This window comes from Sturnira hondurensis, unplaced genomic scaffold, assembly GCF_014824575.4.
Source record: "Sturnira hondurensis isolate 20B ecotype Veracruz unplaced genomic scaffold, ASM1482457v3 Scaffold0004136, whole genome shotgun sequence".
NCBI lineage: Eukaryota > Metazoa > Chordata > Mammalia > Chiroptera > Phyllostomidae > Sturnira > Sturnira hondurensis.
The window spans coordinates 34,984,821-35,001,283 of record NW_028076767.1 but is presented as its reverse complement, the minus strand read 5'-3'; the positions used below and the strand labels follow the sequence as shown (position 1 = coordinate 35,001,283).

General features: G+C 38.1%; 1 protein-coding gene and 1 non-coding gene across 3 annotated transcripts in view; both read left to right on the top strand.

Moving 5' to 3' along the window:
* Window positions 1-14,995, top strand: part of ITPRID2 (ITPR interacting domain containing 2) — a 36,593-nt gene extending 21,598 nt beyond the window's left edge. Inside the window, exons 11-18 of one of the 2 annotated variants that reach the window (XM_037044342.1) lie at window positions 978-2,189; window positions 4,170-4,244; window positions 4,324-4,451; window positions 4,833-4,983; window positions 6,010-6,075; window positions 6,757-7,215; window positions 12,957-13,074; window positions 14,206-14,995. In XM_037044342.1, the coding sequence (XP_036900237.1) occupies window positions 978-2,189; window positions 4,170-4,244; window positions 4,324-4,451; window positions 4,833-4,983; window positions 6,010-6,075; window positions 6,757-7,215; window positions 12,957-13,061 (2,196 nt within the window). In that variant the 3' untranslated portion in view covers window positions 13,062-13,074; window positions 14,206-14,995. The remainder of the gene's footprint in view (window positions 1-977; window positions 2,190-4,169; window positions 4,245-4,323; window positions 4,452-4,832; window positions 4,984-6,009; window positions 6,076-6,756; window positions 7,216-12,956; window positions 13,075-14,205) is intronic. The other variant, XM_037044343.1, reaches the window with a different exon arrangement.
* A 1,022-nt stretch (window positions 14,996-16,017) lies between these two features.
* LOC118986071 (U1 spliceosomal RNA) lies at window positions 16,018-16,181 on the top strand. The gene has a single exon (XR_005066301.1). It is a non-coding gene; the product is annotated as a U1 spliceosomal RNA (small nuclear RNA).
* Window positions 16,182-16,463: the final 282 nt, after the last annotated feature.

Below are 16,463 nucleotides of genomic sequence, written 5' to 3'. Positions count from 1 at the left end.
TTTTCTCTGAGAATATGTTAGATAACTTAGAAGTTAAGCAAACTTTTATTCTGAAAAAGAATATAATCTGTGGGTGCAGTACACAGAATGTGTATGAAAAGTGTTCAGAACACCTCTATGCAGATTTTAAAGAAAATTGGATAAGAGGAAAAGAACCCCCAAAGAGTCTCTGGAAATAGCATTAAGGTAGACACATAAGAAATGTCTAAGGCGACTCAGAAAGAGTAATTCACTGGGCAGAAACACTGGGAGGTAGAGGAGAAACTTCTCAAGGAAAGTTGTGACCTTTGAAATGCAAAGATGAGAATGTGGTGGTTTGGAAATGAGTAGTTGAATGATGGTTCTGATGGGTTCATGAGGCAGAGGCAGGATTGGACCGTAACTGGATGATAAGGAAGAGAAGATTGGAATGCTCAGTGTTTTTTCAAGGAAGGATTATAGCTTAAAGGTGGCAGGTCTTTTTGTGTTCATACAGCAGTGACTTAGGGAAGTGGGTAGGGAAGGGGCCCTAAGAGGAGAGAGTTGGATGCAGAAAAACCTGGGATGAAACTTTGGGGAAATACCCTAGTCCTGGGAGGACGTGATCAGAAGGACAGGTTGGAAGAATTAGTTCTGAAAAAGGAGACAGTTTCCTTTTCAGAATATAAAGGAGGGAATGATGGGAAGAGATGGAAAAATTTGTAGGTGTCGGGGAAGAAAGTTAAGCAATTTTTGTCCGTTTTTTTCTTAGTGTCATGTATGGGAAGAAAATGAGATGGGTGTTGACAAGGGAATTTAAGGAAAATAGTAGAGGTCTAGAATACATGCAGTGAGAAGGTGCAGGGGTCGCAGACAGGAGCAGGAGAGCAAGTCTTGACCAGCACCCAGCTCACAACAGAGGTGGGAGACCCCGAAGGTGTAGGAGCATCGTATCTCCCTGGCATTTTGTTGATGATACTTATTTGAATTTTTCATCCTTCCACCCGTTTTCCCCACAGGTTCACGATTCCTTGCAAGCCATGGGGAGTAGTGCTGACAGCTGTGACAGTGAGACAACAGTCACTTCATTCGGGGAAAACCTTGCCACACCAACAGTACACGACCAGCCTTACTTTAATGAATTAGAGGAGGAGTCTCTCGTTCCTCTTCCGAAGGGAGGAGAGGCGGCAGCAAGAGCTGCTGACGAGAGAAGGCCGGATAGCCAGGCTGTCCCCCAGTGTGAGGCTGTGCAGAATGCAGGAAATAAGCAGTCGACCTGCAGCGCGGGCAGTCAGGGTACTGAAGTCACCGAAATGAAAGAGGATTCATCTCCAGCACAGCCAGAGGAACTGCTGAGGGAAGCAAGTGGTGAAAGTGATGTGGATAAAAGCGTTGACTGTGAATTTGTCCAGTACACCACCCACCATATTCTTAAATCATTGGCTTCTATCGAAGCGAAACACAGCGAAAAGGGCTCTGAAAGTATAACGGGGCCTCCCTCTTCTGTGGACAGAGTTAATACAGCTTTGCAAAGAGCTCAAATGAAGATCTGTGGTCTGTCAAATCAAAGAGTAGGGCGTAGCTTGATAAAATCTAAAGACCTTTTAAAAAAGAGATACTTACTTGCAAAAGCTGGCTATCCTCTAAGAAGGTCTCAGTCTTTACCAGCCACCTTACTGAGTCCGGTAAGGGTTGTGTCCTCTGTCAATGTTCGATTGTCCCCAGGAAAAGAGACCAGGTGCAGTCCACCTTCCTTCACCTACAAGTACACACCGGAAGAGGAACAGACATTAGAAAATGAAGTGATTGAGCCTGATGGTCAGTCTTCAGTTAAATCCACTATTTTCATCTCTCCGTCTTCTGCCAGCAAAGAAGAAGCCCCGCAGAGGGAGGCGAACCAGTTGGAGGAGTGCCATCTTCGAAGGACTCCTTCCTGTTCGTTGTATGCGCCAGCACCTATATCTAAGTCCACCTGCTCCCTTTACTCTCTGCACTCGGAGTGGCAGGAGCGGCCCCTCTGCGAGCACATGAGAACTCTGAGCACTCGGAGTGTCCCCAACATATCCGGTGCCGCCTGCAGTGCCTTCACCTCCCCTTTCGGGTGTTCTCACTCACAGAGACATGCTGCCTACCCTTCCCGAGGAGGTTCTGTGAATCCCCCTTCTACCATCGAAATGCAGTTGCGGAGAGTACTGCATGATATTAGAAATTCACTGCAGAATCTATCACAGGTATGAGACAAAGCGTATGTTTCTTAATGTTCTTTTTTTCTTTTATTGATCTGAGCACCTCTTCATTTACTGAGAACCTAAGACCCATTAGATATGAACTTCCTCAGCTTCATTTTCTTCCATGCCTAAACTTATCTATATCTGCCCTCTTCCTGTACCCTTCCCTTCTGTCTCAGGAAACGCCGTAACTAACGCTGAATGAGGTTAGTTAAGCTCTCTGTTTATAATCTCCCTTGTAGAGAAGAGATTTCTCCTTTAGGTATCCTCCCTTTAACCTCTGCTCTATTCTCTTTGCCTTGGCCAGGTTGTCCCTATTATTAAAAAGTCTTCCCTCTCAAGTACTCTCTCTCCGTTTCTCTGCCATTCGACAGCGTGCACCACCTCTTCCTCTCTGTGTTCCTCCCCTTGGCTTCAGTGTCGCCGTGTGCGCTGGCTCTGCTCGTAGCTCTCTGACTAAGCTTTCCTCTTCACCTACTGACTCCTGATGCTGTCTCCTGGCACAGAATTAGTCTGCTTCCACTGGGTTCAGAGGCTGAAACTACCCCGGAAAAGGAAAAAAAATCAGGTAAAATGTGAATTTGAACAAAAATAGTCTATGTATCTTGTCACTTTTAAAGTGGACTGGACAAAATCCCCCCTAAAAAGCTTTGAAAATAAGTAAATTGTTCTTAGGTTTCCCTTTCATATTTCACCTTTCTAACTCTCTTTGTAACTGCTTAAGTTTAGACAGTTAAGGAAATGAAGAAAATGACAGTGTAATGCAATGATCGCAGAGTTCAGCTAGGAGTGAGGAAGCCTTGAATGTGTATAATACGTGTCTTATCATGGTGACAATAGACAGGAAGACACTTTGAAAGTAAAAATTAAAGTTACGACTCTGAGTTATGTAGTAAAATATACCTTCTTTTAAATACAGATTTTTTCCTCATGACGGTTATCTCCTCATGGTTTTCAGTCTAACCAGAATGTGGGTGTTTTTCTTCCTCTTTACAAAGTTCTTCTCTTTGAGTGGGACATTTAACCTTTCAGCTGTGATTTTGTGAAGCTGCGGGTTCCCAGGGTTCTGTCTACCTGGGCCTCTCTCTCTAGGCCAGCTTGTTCTTCTGCTCTAGGTGTGGTCTTGTCCTCTTGGACGTCCCACCAGTAACTCAGCTAATTCATTTCCATGCCCCCTTTTAATAGACTGGTGGTCTTCATGATTGGGGCTCTGCCTGTCTCTCCAGACTTACTCCTTGTGTGTGTGCTCCAGCCACAATTGGACTGCGTGCAGGCCTCTAGATAGTTGTGCTTGCCTAGGTGTCTGTTTTTACACATGGCACTTTTTTTTTTTTTTTTACCTGGAATGCCCTGCCCTTCTTTGCCTGACCAAGTCCTGTTTACTGTTAGGGCTTATTAGCTCAGGCGTCAGCACCTCTGGGAACGCATACTCCCCTTGCCTGGATTTTTGTGTGTTTTCGTCGTAGCACTCTCCTCCACCCCAATATTGTAATAATTTTTTAACTTCTCATTTACTCCTTTCTCACACTGAGAATGCTTGAAGGCTGGGTATGCCTTTCATCTTCTGTCTTCATTGAGTGAAACAATGATGCGGTAGATGCTCAAGTGACCAAGAGTGAGTGTGATGGTTCACTGCTGCCCAAGTCAGTAGTCTGTTATTTCAGAATGATTTTGAGTTTTATTTTTCTACTTTCTCAAGGCAAGAGGCAAGTCTTGTAAGACCCAGATGAACTGTGTATGTTCCTTTGCTTCAGCCTTGTCGCAAATACTGACTTATACCTGAAACAGATAGGAGTAGAAGGGTAACAAGGACTGATTTATTTAGCTCTTGCTTACAATACAAAGTTTTCTAATGTTTTTTATCATTACTTTTGCCCCAATGAGAAAGATGAGGACGTCAATTTCCACCTTTTAAACACTTTAAATCATTTGGCAGTAGTCTCTGTAGCTCTGATTGGTAACCGTGCTTTTACTTTTTTGAAGTACCCTGTGAGAGGACCTGAGCTCGCTGCTGCTCCCTATAGCACTCAGAAACCATCCGTTCTACCTCTTTATGAAGTAAGTGCTCGCTGAAATCACTGTGTCACAGAATAATCTGAGTGATTCCGCAGTGTAATTTTGTTGTGTTGTGCTTTAGAATACTTTCCAGGAGCTCCAGGTAATGAGGCGGAGCCTGAATTTGTTTAGAACACAAATGATGGATTTAGAATTGGCCATGCTGCGTGAGCAAACCATGGTTTATCATCATATGACTGAGGAGGAAAGGTAAAAATTTATTTTGTGTCATTGTAACTCAGTGTTTTTCGTTCTAGAAAGCATTGTCAAGTTTTCAGCCAGGTTTTATTTCTACTGCTGGGCAGTTAGAAATAAAACAATTACTACCTGTTTTGTGAACCCATGTGAATAAAATTAGGCATAGTGTTTTGCTAACTAAACTTCCTGCCTTCAGTGTGTTAAGGAAGACAGTGGCTGTCAGTTGTTTGTAGTGTTTGGGATATTTGTGAGGAAGGGTAGAGGGAGGAACGCCAATTGTCCTGGGGGTCACACCCATTGCAGTTGCTTGTTGTGCCCATTTCTAGAATTTGTGTTTCACTACTTGCTGATGACCACTTGATTCTAACTTTGTGCCTGTCACCGTGCCAATAGGTATGAAGTGGATCAGCTGCAGAGTTTGCGAAATTCAGTCCGGATAGAACTTGAAGATCTGGAACTGCAGCTGGAGGAGCGGTTGCTGGGCCTGGAGGAACAGCTGCGCACCAGGCACCATCCTTTCTCCTTCCGCCCTGCAGCGCTGGCGGTACGTGGGTGCCCTGGGCGCTGTCCTGGTCAGTGAGGATTTTACAGTGTCCATAGGATATAAAACTGACGCCTCAACTTAAAAACTTATTTTAATGGCATTAGAGGCACGCAGAATGTTTAAGGCGCCTTTCCCCCAAATCAGTTGGATGTACACGTTGTGATTCATGCTCTTAAATATTTAGTATATTTAGAAATACATTGAAAAATTTTAATCATAATTTTTAGTAATAGAGAATAAGAAACAATGCAAAAGTTTAGGGGTTTTAAAGGAAGATGATAGTGGGTTACTGTATGACGTTTAGATTTTAATTACTATATGTAATTACAAAGCACAAAAATATATATTTCACTTTTTTTCTTGCTTTGAATAAATGTTTCCTTAAAGCTTTCCTTTATTTGGGATTCTTTTCATTATTCTTTTTAAGGAATCAAATGAGAACTTTGTAAAGGCAGAAAACATGTACCATCAAGAGAATAAAAAGAAACACTGTTTATACTTGTAAAAGTACTACTTTTTTATACTTCCCATTTGCCTTTCGATGCAATGTGAACTTCAATAGTTGTATTCTTATTTTTGCCAATATTTTAGCAGTTGTAGAATGTACTGTTTTGAAGTGTTGACGTAGTGAAGTTTCCTGTTACCTGAACAACATACTTGATTTTGTTATAAGTAAGTGGGTGATCACACACACACGTGTGTGCACATATGGAGTAGACTCAGTAGAATAGAACTGGGTGTGTATGTGCACACAGGTATGGACAGCAGAGAGTACGGGTGTCCTATATCACTAATGACTGTCTTTTTCCATGGAGGTTTTGTTCATTCTGGGAAGTGTGTGTTGGTGACCGTGGGTGTCATGCACCTTCTGTCACAACAGCACATTTTATAGGGTCCCATGACAGTCGAGGGTGGCCTTTGTGACATAAAGGAATGCTTTGGGGTCATAATTAGCTAGTTTATTTGACTGTAAACCAGCTTTGGGTTGAAAAGTAGGTATTCATAGGCGTATTCTTTCTTTTTCAGGGGATGTGTGGCAGTAGGAGCGCCGACAACTTGTCGTACTCTCCTCCGTTGAATGTGATGGAGCCGGTAAGGCTCTGTCTCCCTTTAAATTGCTGGGGAAGGGAATGATACAACATCTTGTAAACACACAAATTCCCTAGTGTAGATGAAACCTTTTTTTAAATACAGGATTTTATTTAAATTGATGGGAAGTGAGTTTGGCACTTCTGAAAGTCCCTTGCACCTTAGGCCATTTGAGAGCCAGTTAAATGCATAATTGATTTATCTTATGGCCTAAAGGAGGTACTTCATCATAAAAAGTATTTAAGTTTTACTTCAGGGAAAATGTCCTTTTAAGTCTGATTTCAGGTGCTTTAGGTACTTGGGTCTATAAGGTGACTACTTCTTGAACAAACGTCTGATTTTTATTATACATTAAACAAATTATTTTATTTGGGGGCAAAAGCATTGTAAGTAGCTATTTTGTTTTTCACTACTCTCTCTTACAAGTAATTTGGACACCCATGTGGCAACAAGTAAAAGTTTATCCAACTAGATATTCTAGTTACACATTTTATGACTTGATCTCACCATGAATTTAAATTTTCTCTGGTATTATTGCAAATGAAATTGAGTAGTTACTAAGTGAATGAATTAGAATCATGTGTTTATAAGGAAGTGACTTTTAGCAATACAGCTTGGATTTTAATTTTTTGGACTACCAATCTTAACTTCAAGAAAGAAAATTACAATTTTTCTGATCTCCAGGTCACTGAACTGATGCGGGAACAGTCATACCTGAAGTGTGAACTGGGCCTTGGAGAAATGCGATTTGAAATTCCTCCTGGAGAAAGCTCAGAGTCTGTTTTCTCCCAAGCAACATCAGAGTCCTCTTCTGTGTGTTCTAGCCCCGCTCATGCTAATAGAAGAACTGGGATACCTTCAAGTGACTCAGCACACAAACGCAAGGCCCACAGGGTACCACGCAAGAAAGTATTCCGAGCGTCAGTGGCCCTGACGCCAACCGCTCCTTCCAGGGCAGGCTCTGTGCAGACGCCTCCAGAAGGGGAAAGTTCTGAGGAAGTTGGAGCAGCTGAAGAAGCCTCAGAGGCTGTAGGACCTAAACCTGAAGTGGAAGAAGGGTATGCAAAAACCTCGTTCACTCCAGCTGCTGAAGAAATGCATCAAAATGTGGAGCAAGATGAGTTGCAACAAGTCATACGCGAGGTGAGTAAAATCTGTGCTTAATAATTTATTTTATGATACGTGTTGGAGGAGGTTTTATTTAAACATTATTGATAAGATATTCCTTTGATTCACTGTATTCAGTAATTTTTCAGAAAGATTTTAAATGAACTTTCTCTTTGCTCCTGCTTATGTCTATTAAGATTTAAAGAAATATTTGTAATGGCATTTCTGTAGATTTCATAGTACAATGAAATTTCAGTTCTGTATCACTCACTTTGGTGAAGATAGGGTTTGAAGATTTTGAAATATAGAAACATGTTAAAACGTTTTAGATCTCTGTTTCCACATTTATATTAATGAGGGGTTACAATTTAGATATCTTCCAGGATTGAATGTCATTTTATAATGTCAATTGACACGAAAAAAGGGTGTTGTCGCTTTAAAAAGTGTCAATAATTTGATCTGTTTGGATTAGTGGGTGGACAAATATGGAAATTATATGAATTGCTCAATGATAGAAATGTAGCATGAAAAGGTTTACCCTGGAGGATAGCAATGTGCAAACCTGAAACATTTAACCATAGTTCTAGGTAACCAAAGGACTACAAAAAATTAGGAAGGTGAGTAGTAAAAGATCAAAATTTAAGAAAATTAGCAAAATATTTGTTTTTGGCACTACAATCAGGTAGTAAGAACAAATAGTATTTGTGAGGTCCGTCTGGAAAAAGTCCAGCCATTGTTGGTCTAATGAGAATGAATGGTTTGTACAACACAGATGTAACCTGGCGGCCAGGGAGAGTGGACTGGATTGCACATGTGTGAACAATGACGACTTCACTGTACTAGTCAGTGGGGGTGGTAGACAACTTTGAGTGAGCATGTGTACTGTGTGGCTGTCACATTCAAAATGACTGAGCAAGTAGATCGATGAATCTGCATCAAATTTTGTGTTAAGGTTGAACATTACTTTGCGGAAACTATTTGTATGATTCAGAAATCCACAGCTATCGGCAACTAGTGACTGGCAGCTTTATCACGACAGTACGCCTGCTCATGCATCACGTCTTATGCAGAGTTTTTTGTCGAAACATTAAATCACTCAGGTGACTCAACTCCCCTGTAGCCCAGATTTGGTGCTCCGTGACTTCTGGCTTTTCCCAAAACTAAAATCACCTTTCAGAGGGAAGAGATAATCACACCATCAGTGAGATTCAGGAATATACGACAGGGCAGCTGATGGCAACTGGGAGAACTGTGTGAGGTCACAAGGTGCCTACTTTTAAGGGGACTGAGACATCATTGTCCTGTGTATCATGTGTCTATGTACCATGTATCTTGGATCTTTTTCAGTAAATGTCTCTCTTTTGCACATTACATGGTTAGATACCATCTGGACAGACTTCGTATAGTTAAAAGTGGGAACCAAGTCATTTCTTAACAATTTCAGTCAAGTTTGATAAGTATTTTAGCAGAAGAGACTGGATGTATGTAATTTCTTTTCCTGACATGAGATATCAACTTAAAGTTTATTTAAGACAGGTCTTATTTCTATAAAGTTATTTGTCCTACAGATATAATTATTTTTGTAAGTTGGTTGTGGCTGGCTAATGTTTATCCAGCTCTGTATGTGCACCTTGCTCAGTTAGGAATGACTGATTATCTATCTTTATTTCTGTTTCATGTCAAAGATCAATTTTTGAGTGAAATTAAGTAATTGTTTTCTTCATGCTATTATTTGTTAACCAAGGACGTAAGTTTTAAAGTACTTTTCCCTGTAGAAGTGGGATATTTTTGTTCCCTTTAGCTTGCTTTGGTTTGAAAATTTTCCCTGAAAACTTAATTCTGTGTTACCCATTTACCACAAATTCTCCCTTAATGCGAACTGGAGTCCTCAGTTTTAAAGCCATTAATGGATGGCCTGATGTGTGCTGTAAGTGATTTCCTAGGACTGAGTCATTTCCAGACAAGAGCATTGATTCAAAGACTCAGAATATAGCATGTATGGAGTTGGTTGTTTCCTGGTCCTAGAGAATTACCTGAACATCTCAAAGAACCTCCCATTAAATAGGGGAGATTTTGTAATTTGAAGACATTTAAACTGACATGCAAGACAGATGTTTCATAAACTTTTCAGAATCTGTTGCTAAACCTATTAATTAGAAACTTCCTAAGTCGAATTTGGCTTAAGTTGGAGGAAATTGGGCTTAACATTTACCCTTTTACTGTCTACAAAAAAAGAATGATTTACTGAACAAAATATATAGATCAAACAAGGTGAAAGAGGAAATTGGTGTACTTAATAAAATAAACTATTTTGAGGCACTTTAAAGCATATATTAATTGATCAATTAGTCTAATGCCATCTGTACTTAAAAATCTGTTACTATCATCTTAGCTTGGTTGCAATGGTATTCTGTTAAATTTTGTTTGCAGAATATTTAAAATTCAAATTATTTTTGAATCCATTTTTTTCAAATCCATAATCTTTTTACCTAAATACACTTGGTACTGAAATCCAATTTTTTAAAGCTTATTGCTTTAGCCACCAAGAAAATGAAATTAGATTCTATTCTGTCTTCCCAGTAAATTCTGGGCCCCTGACCCTGTTAACAAAGCTGCTATTCAGGAACCAAGCTGTGAGCTTGGGTTGAACAGTTTGGCAGGTGAGGATTAAGCATGCTTGGCAGACACTTTCTGGGAAGTTTTCTTATTGCACTCATGGGTGCATGAAAACAATGATGTCTGTCAGGCCTTTGTTTCCACAATTTTACCATATATAAAGTTTTTTAAAAGAATGCTTTCATTTATAATTTGTTAATACAGTATAATTCTTTTGAAGGACAGTATTGGATGAAAGTCGTTTCAGACAAATGTTTAATACACTCATTCAGTAAGCTTTTGTCGATTAAAAGATACCCCTTTTCTGTGCAGAGTGTGTATGTTGTAGTGGGGAAAATACACTCCTTGCATTTGCCCAGGTGTTTTGTTGTATATGTAATCAGTGGCCTGGACCTGTTTAGTTACTTGTTTTTTTAAAAGTAAATAAATAAAAAGATCACTTAATAGAGTGAACAGACATATGCCCATAGTAGCAGATTCAACAGTATTAAATGATCAAAGTGTAAACATAGATTGCTTTGTGTTTAGAGAGTTGTTCTTCATTTACTGAAGTTCCTAGGCTTGATTCATGCCATTTAGTACCTCCATTACAGTTCCTCTGACATGCTTTAAACATGTGTTTTGGTAAATACCCAGTTTGACTGGGTTCTTCTTATACCCTCTGCTAGTGATGGGTTGCTATAATGGCTGCCCTGAAGTCCGCTCTCAGTGGGTGCTTTTTAAATGGCTCTGTTGCCCCACACTTCAGAGTTGCAATCAGTCTGTTTATATTGCCGGTGAGCATTCCTCTCTTCATCTCTAGTTCCCTGTCTTTGGCCTGTATCACTTTGGAAATTGTGCTCATAAAGGCAACCTTACCATCCATCCCAGTAGAGTTTTCTCACCCCTAAACCTTCCAGCCTCTCTGTAGCATTGGGAACTTTAGAATTAATTTATTTGTCCACACATTAATTCCTTCAAGAAATCGTTAAAGGCATTTACTGTTTTCAGTGCTAGTCTGGAGCCTTCTCTTTTTCTACTTTCCGTTTCTTATGTGTGATATGTTTCTGATTCTTGTGCTCTCTCCCTGTCTCTCTTGCTCTGTCATTGATTCATTCAGACATTAGTTGAGCATTTATTTTATGTCAGGATATACTGATAAATGACACCCAGTCCTCTCCCTGCAGTAACTCACAGTAAACACTTTGCATTTGACCTCACCCTTTCCATTCTAATTTCTTTCCACTCCCTAGCAGCAACTATCTCGTCAGCCAGATTCCTTTTTGCTCGCACCCTCGCAACTCGCACCCAGGGTGCTCCTGCTGCAAGTTTCTGTTCTCACTGTCTTCTAAAATCTCTCCTTTTCATGACCTGCTATGGGAAAGCCTGCCATTTTCTGAGAATTTTTATTTTCTCCTAGCCCAAGTTGGTCTCTTTTTTCAAAATTTGTTCTGTTCTCATGCCATTAATACATTATTTTTCCTCTTAATATTTTATGAAACAATGTTCATTTTTGTGCCCATTTAGATTATAACATCTTTAATGGTAGAGACTTTTCTGCTTTACTCCAGTAAATGTCTGTACTCTCCAGATGTGTTGGTGCACATTTTTGGTTTATAATTAATACTTTTTGACAAGTTTGTTTTCTGAATGTTGAAGAGTGAAAAGATGTAATAAAATTGCCATATTGCATTGAACAGCAAACTAGAGAAACTTTGCTACTAACTGTCTCTTGTAAATGCAGATTTGCAGTGGTTCTGATTCAACACACATTGTGTTTGTGCTTGTGTATTGTGGCTAAGAGATTATGTTTTCCGTTACATTGTATCTAATAGATGCTTGTTTAGAAAATAAATCTGTGTGCTTTACCCATGGACATGGACAGTGGTGTAGGGATTGCCTGAGGGAGTGGGGGCTGGGTGGAACGCAGCAAAGGGGAAAAAATTGGGACAACTGTAATAGCATAAACAATAAAGTTTAAAGAAATGATCCAAATTGCTATGAATGTCAAAAACTTTTGATGATGTTTAAAGTTTTAAAAGATTGGTGGAAGGTAAAATGACAAGCTTATATTTCTTTGAATATATTAAAATGGAATGATTGGTAGGTAAGGAGCATTTATTTATTTGTATACTTAATATATAAGTCTATGTATTATGTACCAGTTTTCCATGACAGATTAATACTGAACCATTTTTGGAAAGACTTCAATTGAAATGTGTTCAGGATGTACTTAGAAACGTTTTAGGAAATAGATCAGGCTGACAGGAAACTGTGGAAATGTAGAATTTTTAAAAGCTGGTTGAGTGTCTCAAGTGCTAATTTAGGAAGGCAATATCAGTTTATTTCAGGAAATACACATTTAAACTCTTCACAAAGAGCTATTTGGATGTGATGCTATATCATAAGAGAGAAAAGGGCACTCTAGGCATGTGCAGTGTTTGGGCGTCTGGAGAAGAAAATCTCAATGGGGTTGTCACCGACTCTAGGTCTGTTTGCTTTTTCCAACAGTGAGTTTCAGAAAGGTGACAAACATACCAGACAACTGAGGAAAATGTATTTCTTTAGAGTTTATGGTCAGTTAAAGAACGGTTTTCATGTTTTAAAATAATTTGTAATAAATAGTCATTTGTTTCCACTTAATACATGTGTGTTGCGTTAGAACAATAAATAACTACTTTAGATACTACACTTTTGGTTGGTATAAAGAAACGCTATACCTGTGTAGTATTTTGCCACTGATGGGTTTTCTTAACAGTGAGAACACTGACCATCATGCTGATTACCATACAATGGTGGACACGAATAAAAACAAAAATGAACCTAACACTTAATCACTTCTTCCATGTTACTTTGTGCCATGAAGCAAGTGCTTAGTAGAAGTTTTTAATCTATAAAATAAATTTTCTAATGTTCTCAGTTTCAGTTGATGTTTACAATGTAGCAGCTGTCTGAGTTGTGCTGGACAAGAGCTAGAAGTCGGGTCTGGGTGTGCGGGTAGATGGGTGTGATTCCCGACTCCCTCTCTGTCCTGCATGAGGGTTCCCAGGAAGGCGGTAGCCGTCTTAGTGTTGTAGGTGATTGCAGAAGCTAAGTGCTATTTGTGGCGGGGGTTTTTGGAAAACAAAAAATGGGTTACAGTCATATTGGTAAATGCTCATTTTTCTCTTTTTCCATTCTAGATTAAAGAGTCTATTGTTGGGGAGATCAGACGGGAAATTGTAAGTGGACTTTTGGCAGCAGTGTCTTCAAGTAAAGCATCTAATTCTAAGCAAGATAATCATTAAATGGAATTAATAGGTAAATTTACCGAATTCCTTTGTTTAGATAAATGTAAAATAGTACTTAGCTTTTAATGCTTTGTTTTCTTACTACGTAGGTCTCTTTCTCTAATGAAATTTTGATTTTTAGAATGTATCTAATAACATTATTCTAGAGTATGAAAACCTCAGACAACCCCTTCTGAAATGTAAGCAAATCAAATCTCATAATACTAACAACCTTCATGGGAGGTTAGGGGCAAAGTTGGTTTACAGTTGTTTGTATGGAAAATAATACAGTAATTAGTAAACAATAATACAAGAATAAACTGTGTTTCCCATACTCACATCTGTATCCCTTCTTTTGCCCCGCGCTGTATTATGTCATTTTCCTGGATTTTCATCATAGTAAATAAATGCTAGAATTGGGAAAACTCGAGTCTTACTGTGGTTGCATTGGTTCTATATAGTATTGAGATGGACAATTTATGGGCCAAGATTTTGAGAATTAATCACAAATTCTTAGTATCTTTGTCAACTTTTGTCTTTTAAAGACAGATATCCCATAGATCCCTGTCTAGTCATGTCATAATATATGTAGAATTGTTCTCTGTGTTTTATTTATTAAAATTAGTTACTTTAATTTTATCTTATAGCTCTGGCTACATTGTATAAGATATATGTTAGTAGTAATACTTGATGAATGCCAAAGTCAGTAATACATTTTTATAGAATAATGCATTTAATGCAACTAAAAATATGCATTCAGTTCAATATGAGAAACAGATATATAATTTGAAAAACATAATATGTAATTTCCATTGTAGAAAGTAGGAAAAATATTTTTATAAACTATTTCATAAAATAAGTAATGAGTTTTTTCAAAGCCAGGGATAAAAGAATGAACTCTCAACAGGTTGTATAGCGATCACCACAGGATCTTGTGTGTGTGTGTGTGTGTGTGTGTGTATATACATACACATGTATATATATATGTATGTATGTATATATATGTATATATCTTACATTTATATATAATATATGTTCACATTTATAAACGATATACATCTATTTATAAATATATGTATTTAGAGGATATTCTCATTTCACTTTTAGAGATCTTTTCAATAATATTTGAAAAATGTTTAATGTTTACTTTTTCTTTTTCAAGGTTAGCATGGACCATCTGAGCTCTGCAATACCAGAGTTATCAGTGACATACACTGGTGGAGGTGTTATTTCTGCTTCAGAAGACACTTGCTGCTCAGCTGGGCTGCTGTATTCATACAATGTTTATTTCTTCTATGCATATCTTTATTAAAACATACATAGAAACTTAGGCACTTTGCTTACTTTATTTCTTTTCTAAACTGTCAAAACTGTAGCCATTTGAAAATCCTAATATTTATTTGTATGTCAATATTTTCCAATCAATTCCCTACATAGAATTAATTTTAAAACTTGAAAACTTCCGGACTTAACCAACGTATAAATAACATGTTTCTGCAGACTAGCTTTCTTAAACACTGACCTCTATGAGGTATTTACTGTGCAATAACTGATTCATTTTTTGAGAGCTTGAAACAAATAATGATTTTCTCTCTACTGCTGTTAATTAGTGTCACTTCCAAGAAGAAAAATCGTTCTGTTGTGAAAATTTACTGTTAGTTTTTAAGGAAGTTATAATGGCAGTAAGGATAGAATTCTCATAGGAGGTTTCCTACAACTACTTCACGTTCTTACACTGTAGGTGTTGTCACTTCACCCGAGACAAACGGAGTTTCCTTATAGCTTATGTAGTATTTTTCTTTTGGAAATGTGCCTTACATTAAACACTATGTACTTTTTGCATTGTCCAGACTTCTTTATTATAAGGAGATATTTCTTCTGTCTTTTAGACAAAATAGTAAAGAATTGCCAAAATAATGGGGCCTGTGACTTGAATGGGTAGAAATAAGCTTTTTTTATTCCAAAATAGAAGTAATTTAGATTTGTTCTCCTTATCATAGATGGTTTTAGTTCATTTTCAACCATTAAGAACTGCTTGTTTTTATGGAAGATGGTATCTTACTTGGTTATGTATGTGTTAAATAAAAGTGTAAAGTAACAACCAAATGTTAGTAGAATTATTTCTTTGTCATTTATAATTTTTGACTCTATTCTTTGGGTGAAACTTTAATCAAAAGTGGTTGAAGTGTTAACATATTATTTGAAAAACTATCTAAAAGGTTTATAAATGTTTGAATTATCACACAAAGGCCTGATTTCTAAAAAAAAATTAAAACAATAAAGTATTTATTTTGCATAAAATGTTTTTAGTGCTTTCTTTTCTGGAACTGCAGCAAAATGAAATTTGATTAGCTTTCATGAGTAACAAATAAGGTGCAAGAAAATTATAGCATATGACCCAGTAGGTTGATGGTCTCCTTTCCTGGATAAGCTAAAATGCAGTTTAGACCAGACCACCCTGGAGAAAAAGTATCCTGATGCCTCTCAGTCTCATCTAGTTCTGTGGTCTTCATAATTGCCATCTGAAGCCAAATAAAACTTTGCTTTAAAATATACTGTTAAACTATATAAAAAAAGACACAAAACTGTTATGTCTTTTTTCTACCCACTTATTCTTTGGTCAAATTATTCAGCAATTTGATTAGTTGATTCTAATAACAGTAATGATACGGATAAACCAAACACCCTGTATTAATAGTAGTGTAGGCATCAATGTTTTTTACTCAGCTCTGTAGCTGCTTTTAGTTCGTTTCTGACAGTACAAGCTACCCAGAATTTGCTAATCAAAATTAGAGTTATAACAGTTGCAATAAAAGGCTGAGCCAATGGGCAAAACACTTAATAGTACACAAATAAAAGGAACTTAACAGTATTGGAGTTTCATCTTTCCCCGTTTTAAACCTGTGCATTTCAACCTTGGAAGACTGCTGTATTGAAGCCACCATGCTAGCTGCTCTGGGGAAATGAGTGTGAGATGCTTACCTAGCAGGGGAGGTACTGTGATCACAAAGGTGGTTTTCCCATGGTGAAACATACCCATTGCACTTCAGATGTGCTAACTTCCACCATTTCCCCAACCGTGGGAAACTCGACTGCGTAATTTGGGGTAGTGGGGGGCTGTGTTCATGCTTTCCCCTAGGGAAGGAAAAGGAATGAGAGGGTCTGTGAACTAAGTGGAAAGACGGGCCATATTTTTATTTATGGGTGAGTTTGGAAGTACCACATGAGTAGAATGAAGAAGAATAAAAAGAATCTGAGACCCTATCCTTGGGTGGTCGGAGAAGTCTAAAGATGCGTGGTTTGAGTAAAGTCTTAAAGAATGGGAAATGGAAAGGGTGGGGCTCAAGGGGTCAATAACATTAGCAAAGAGTGTCCAGAATGCATAAACTCAGTTTGAATTACTATGTGCAGCATGAGAGA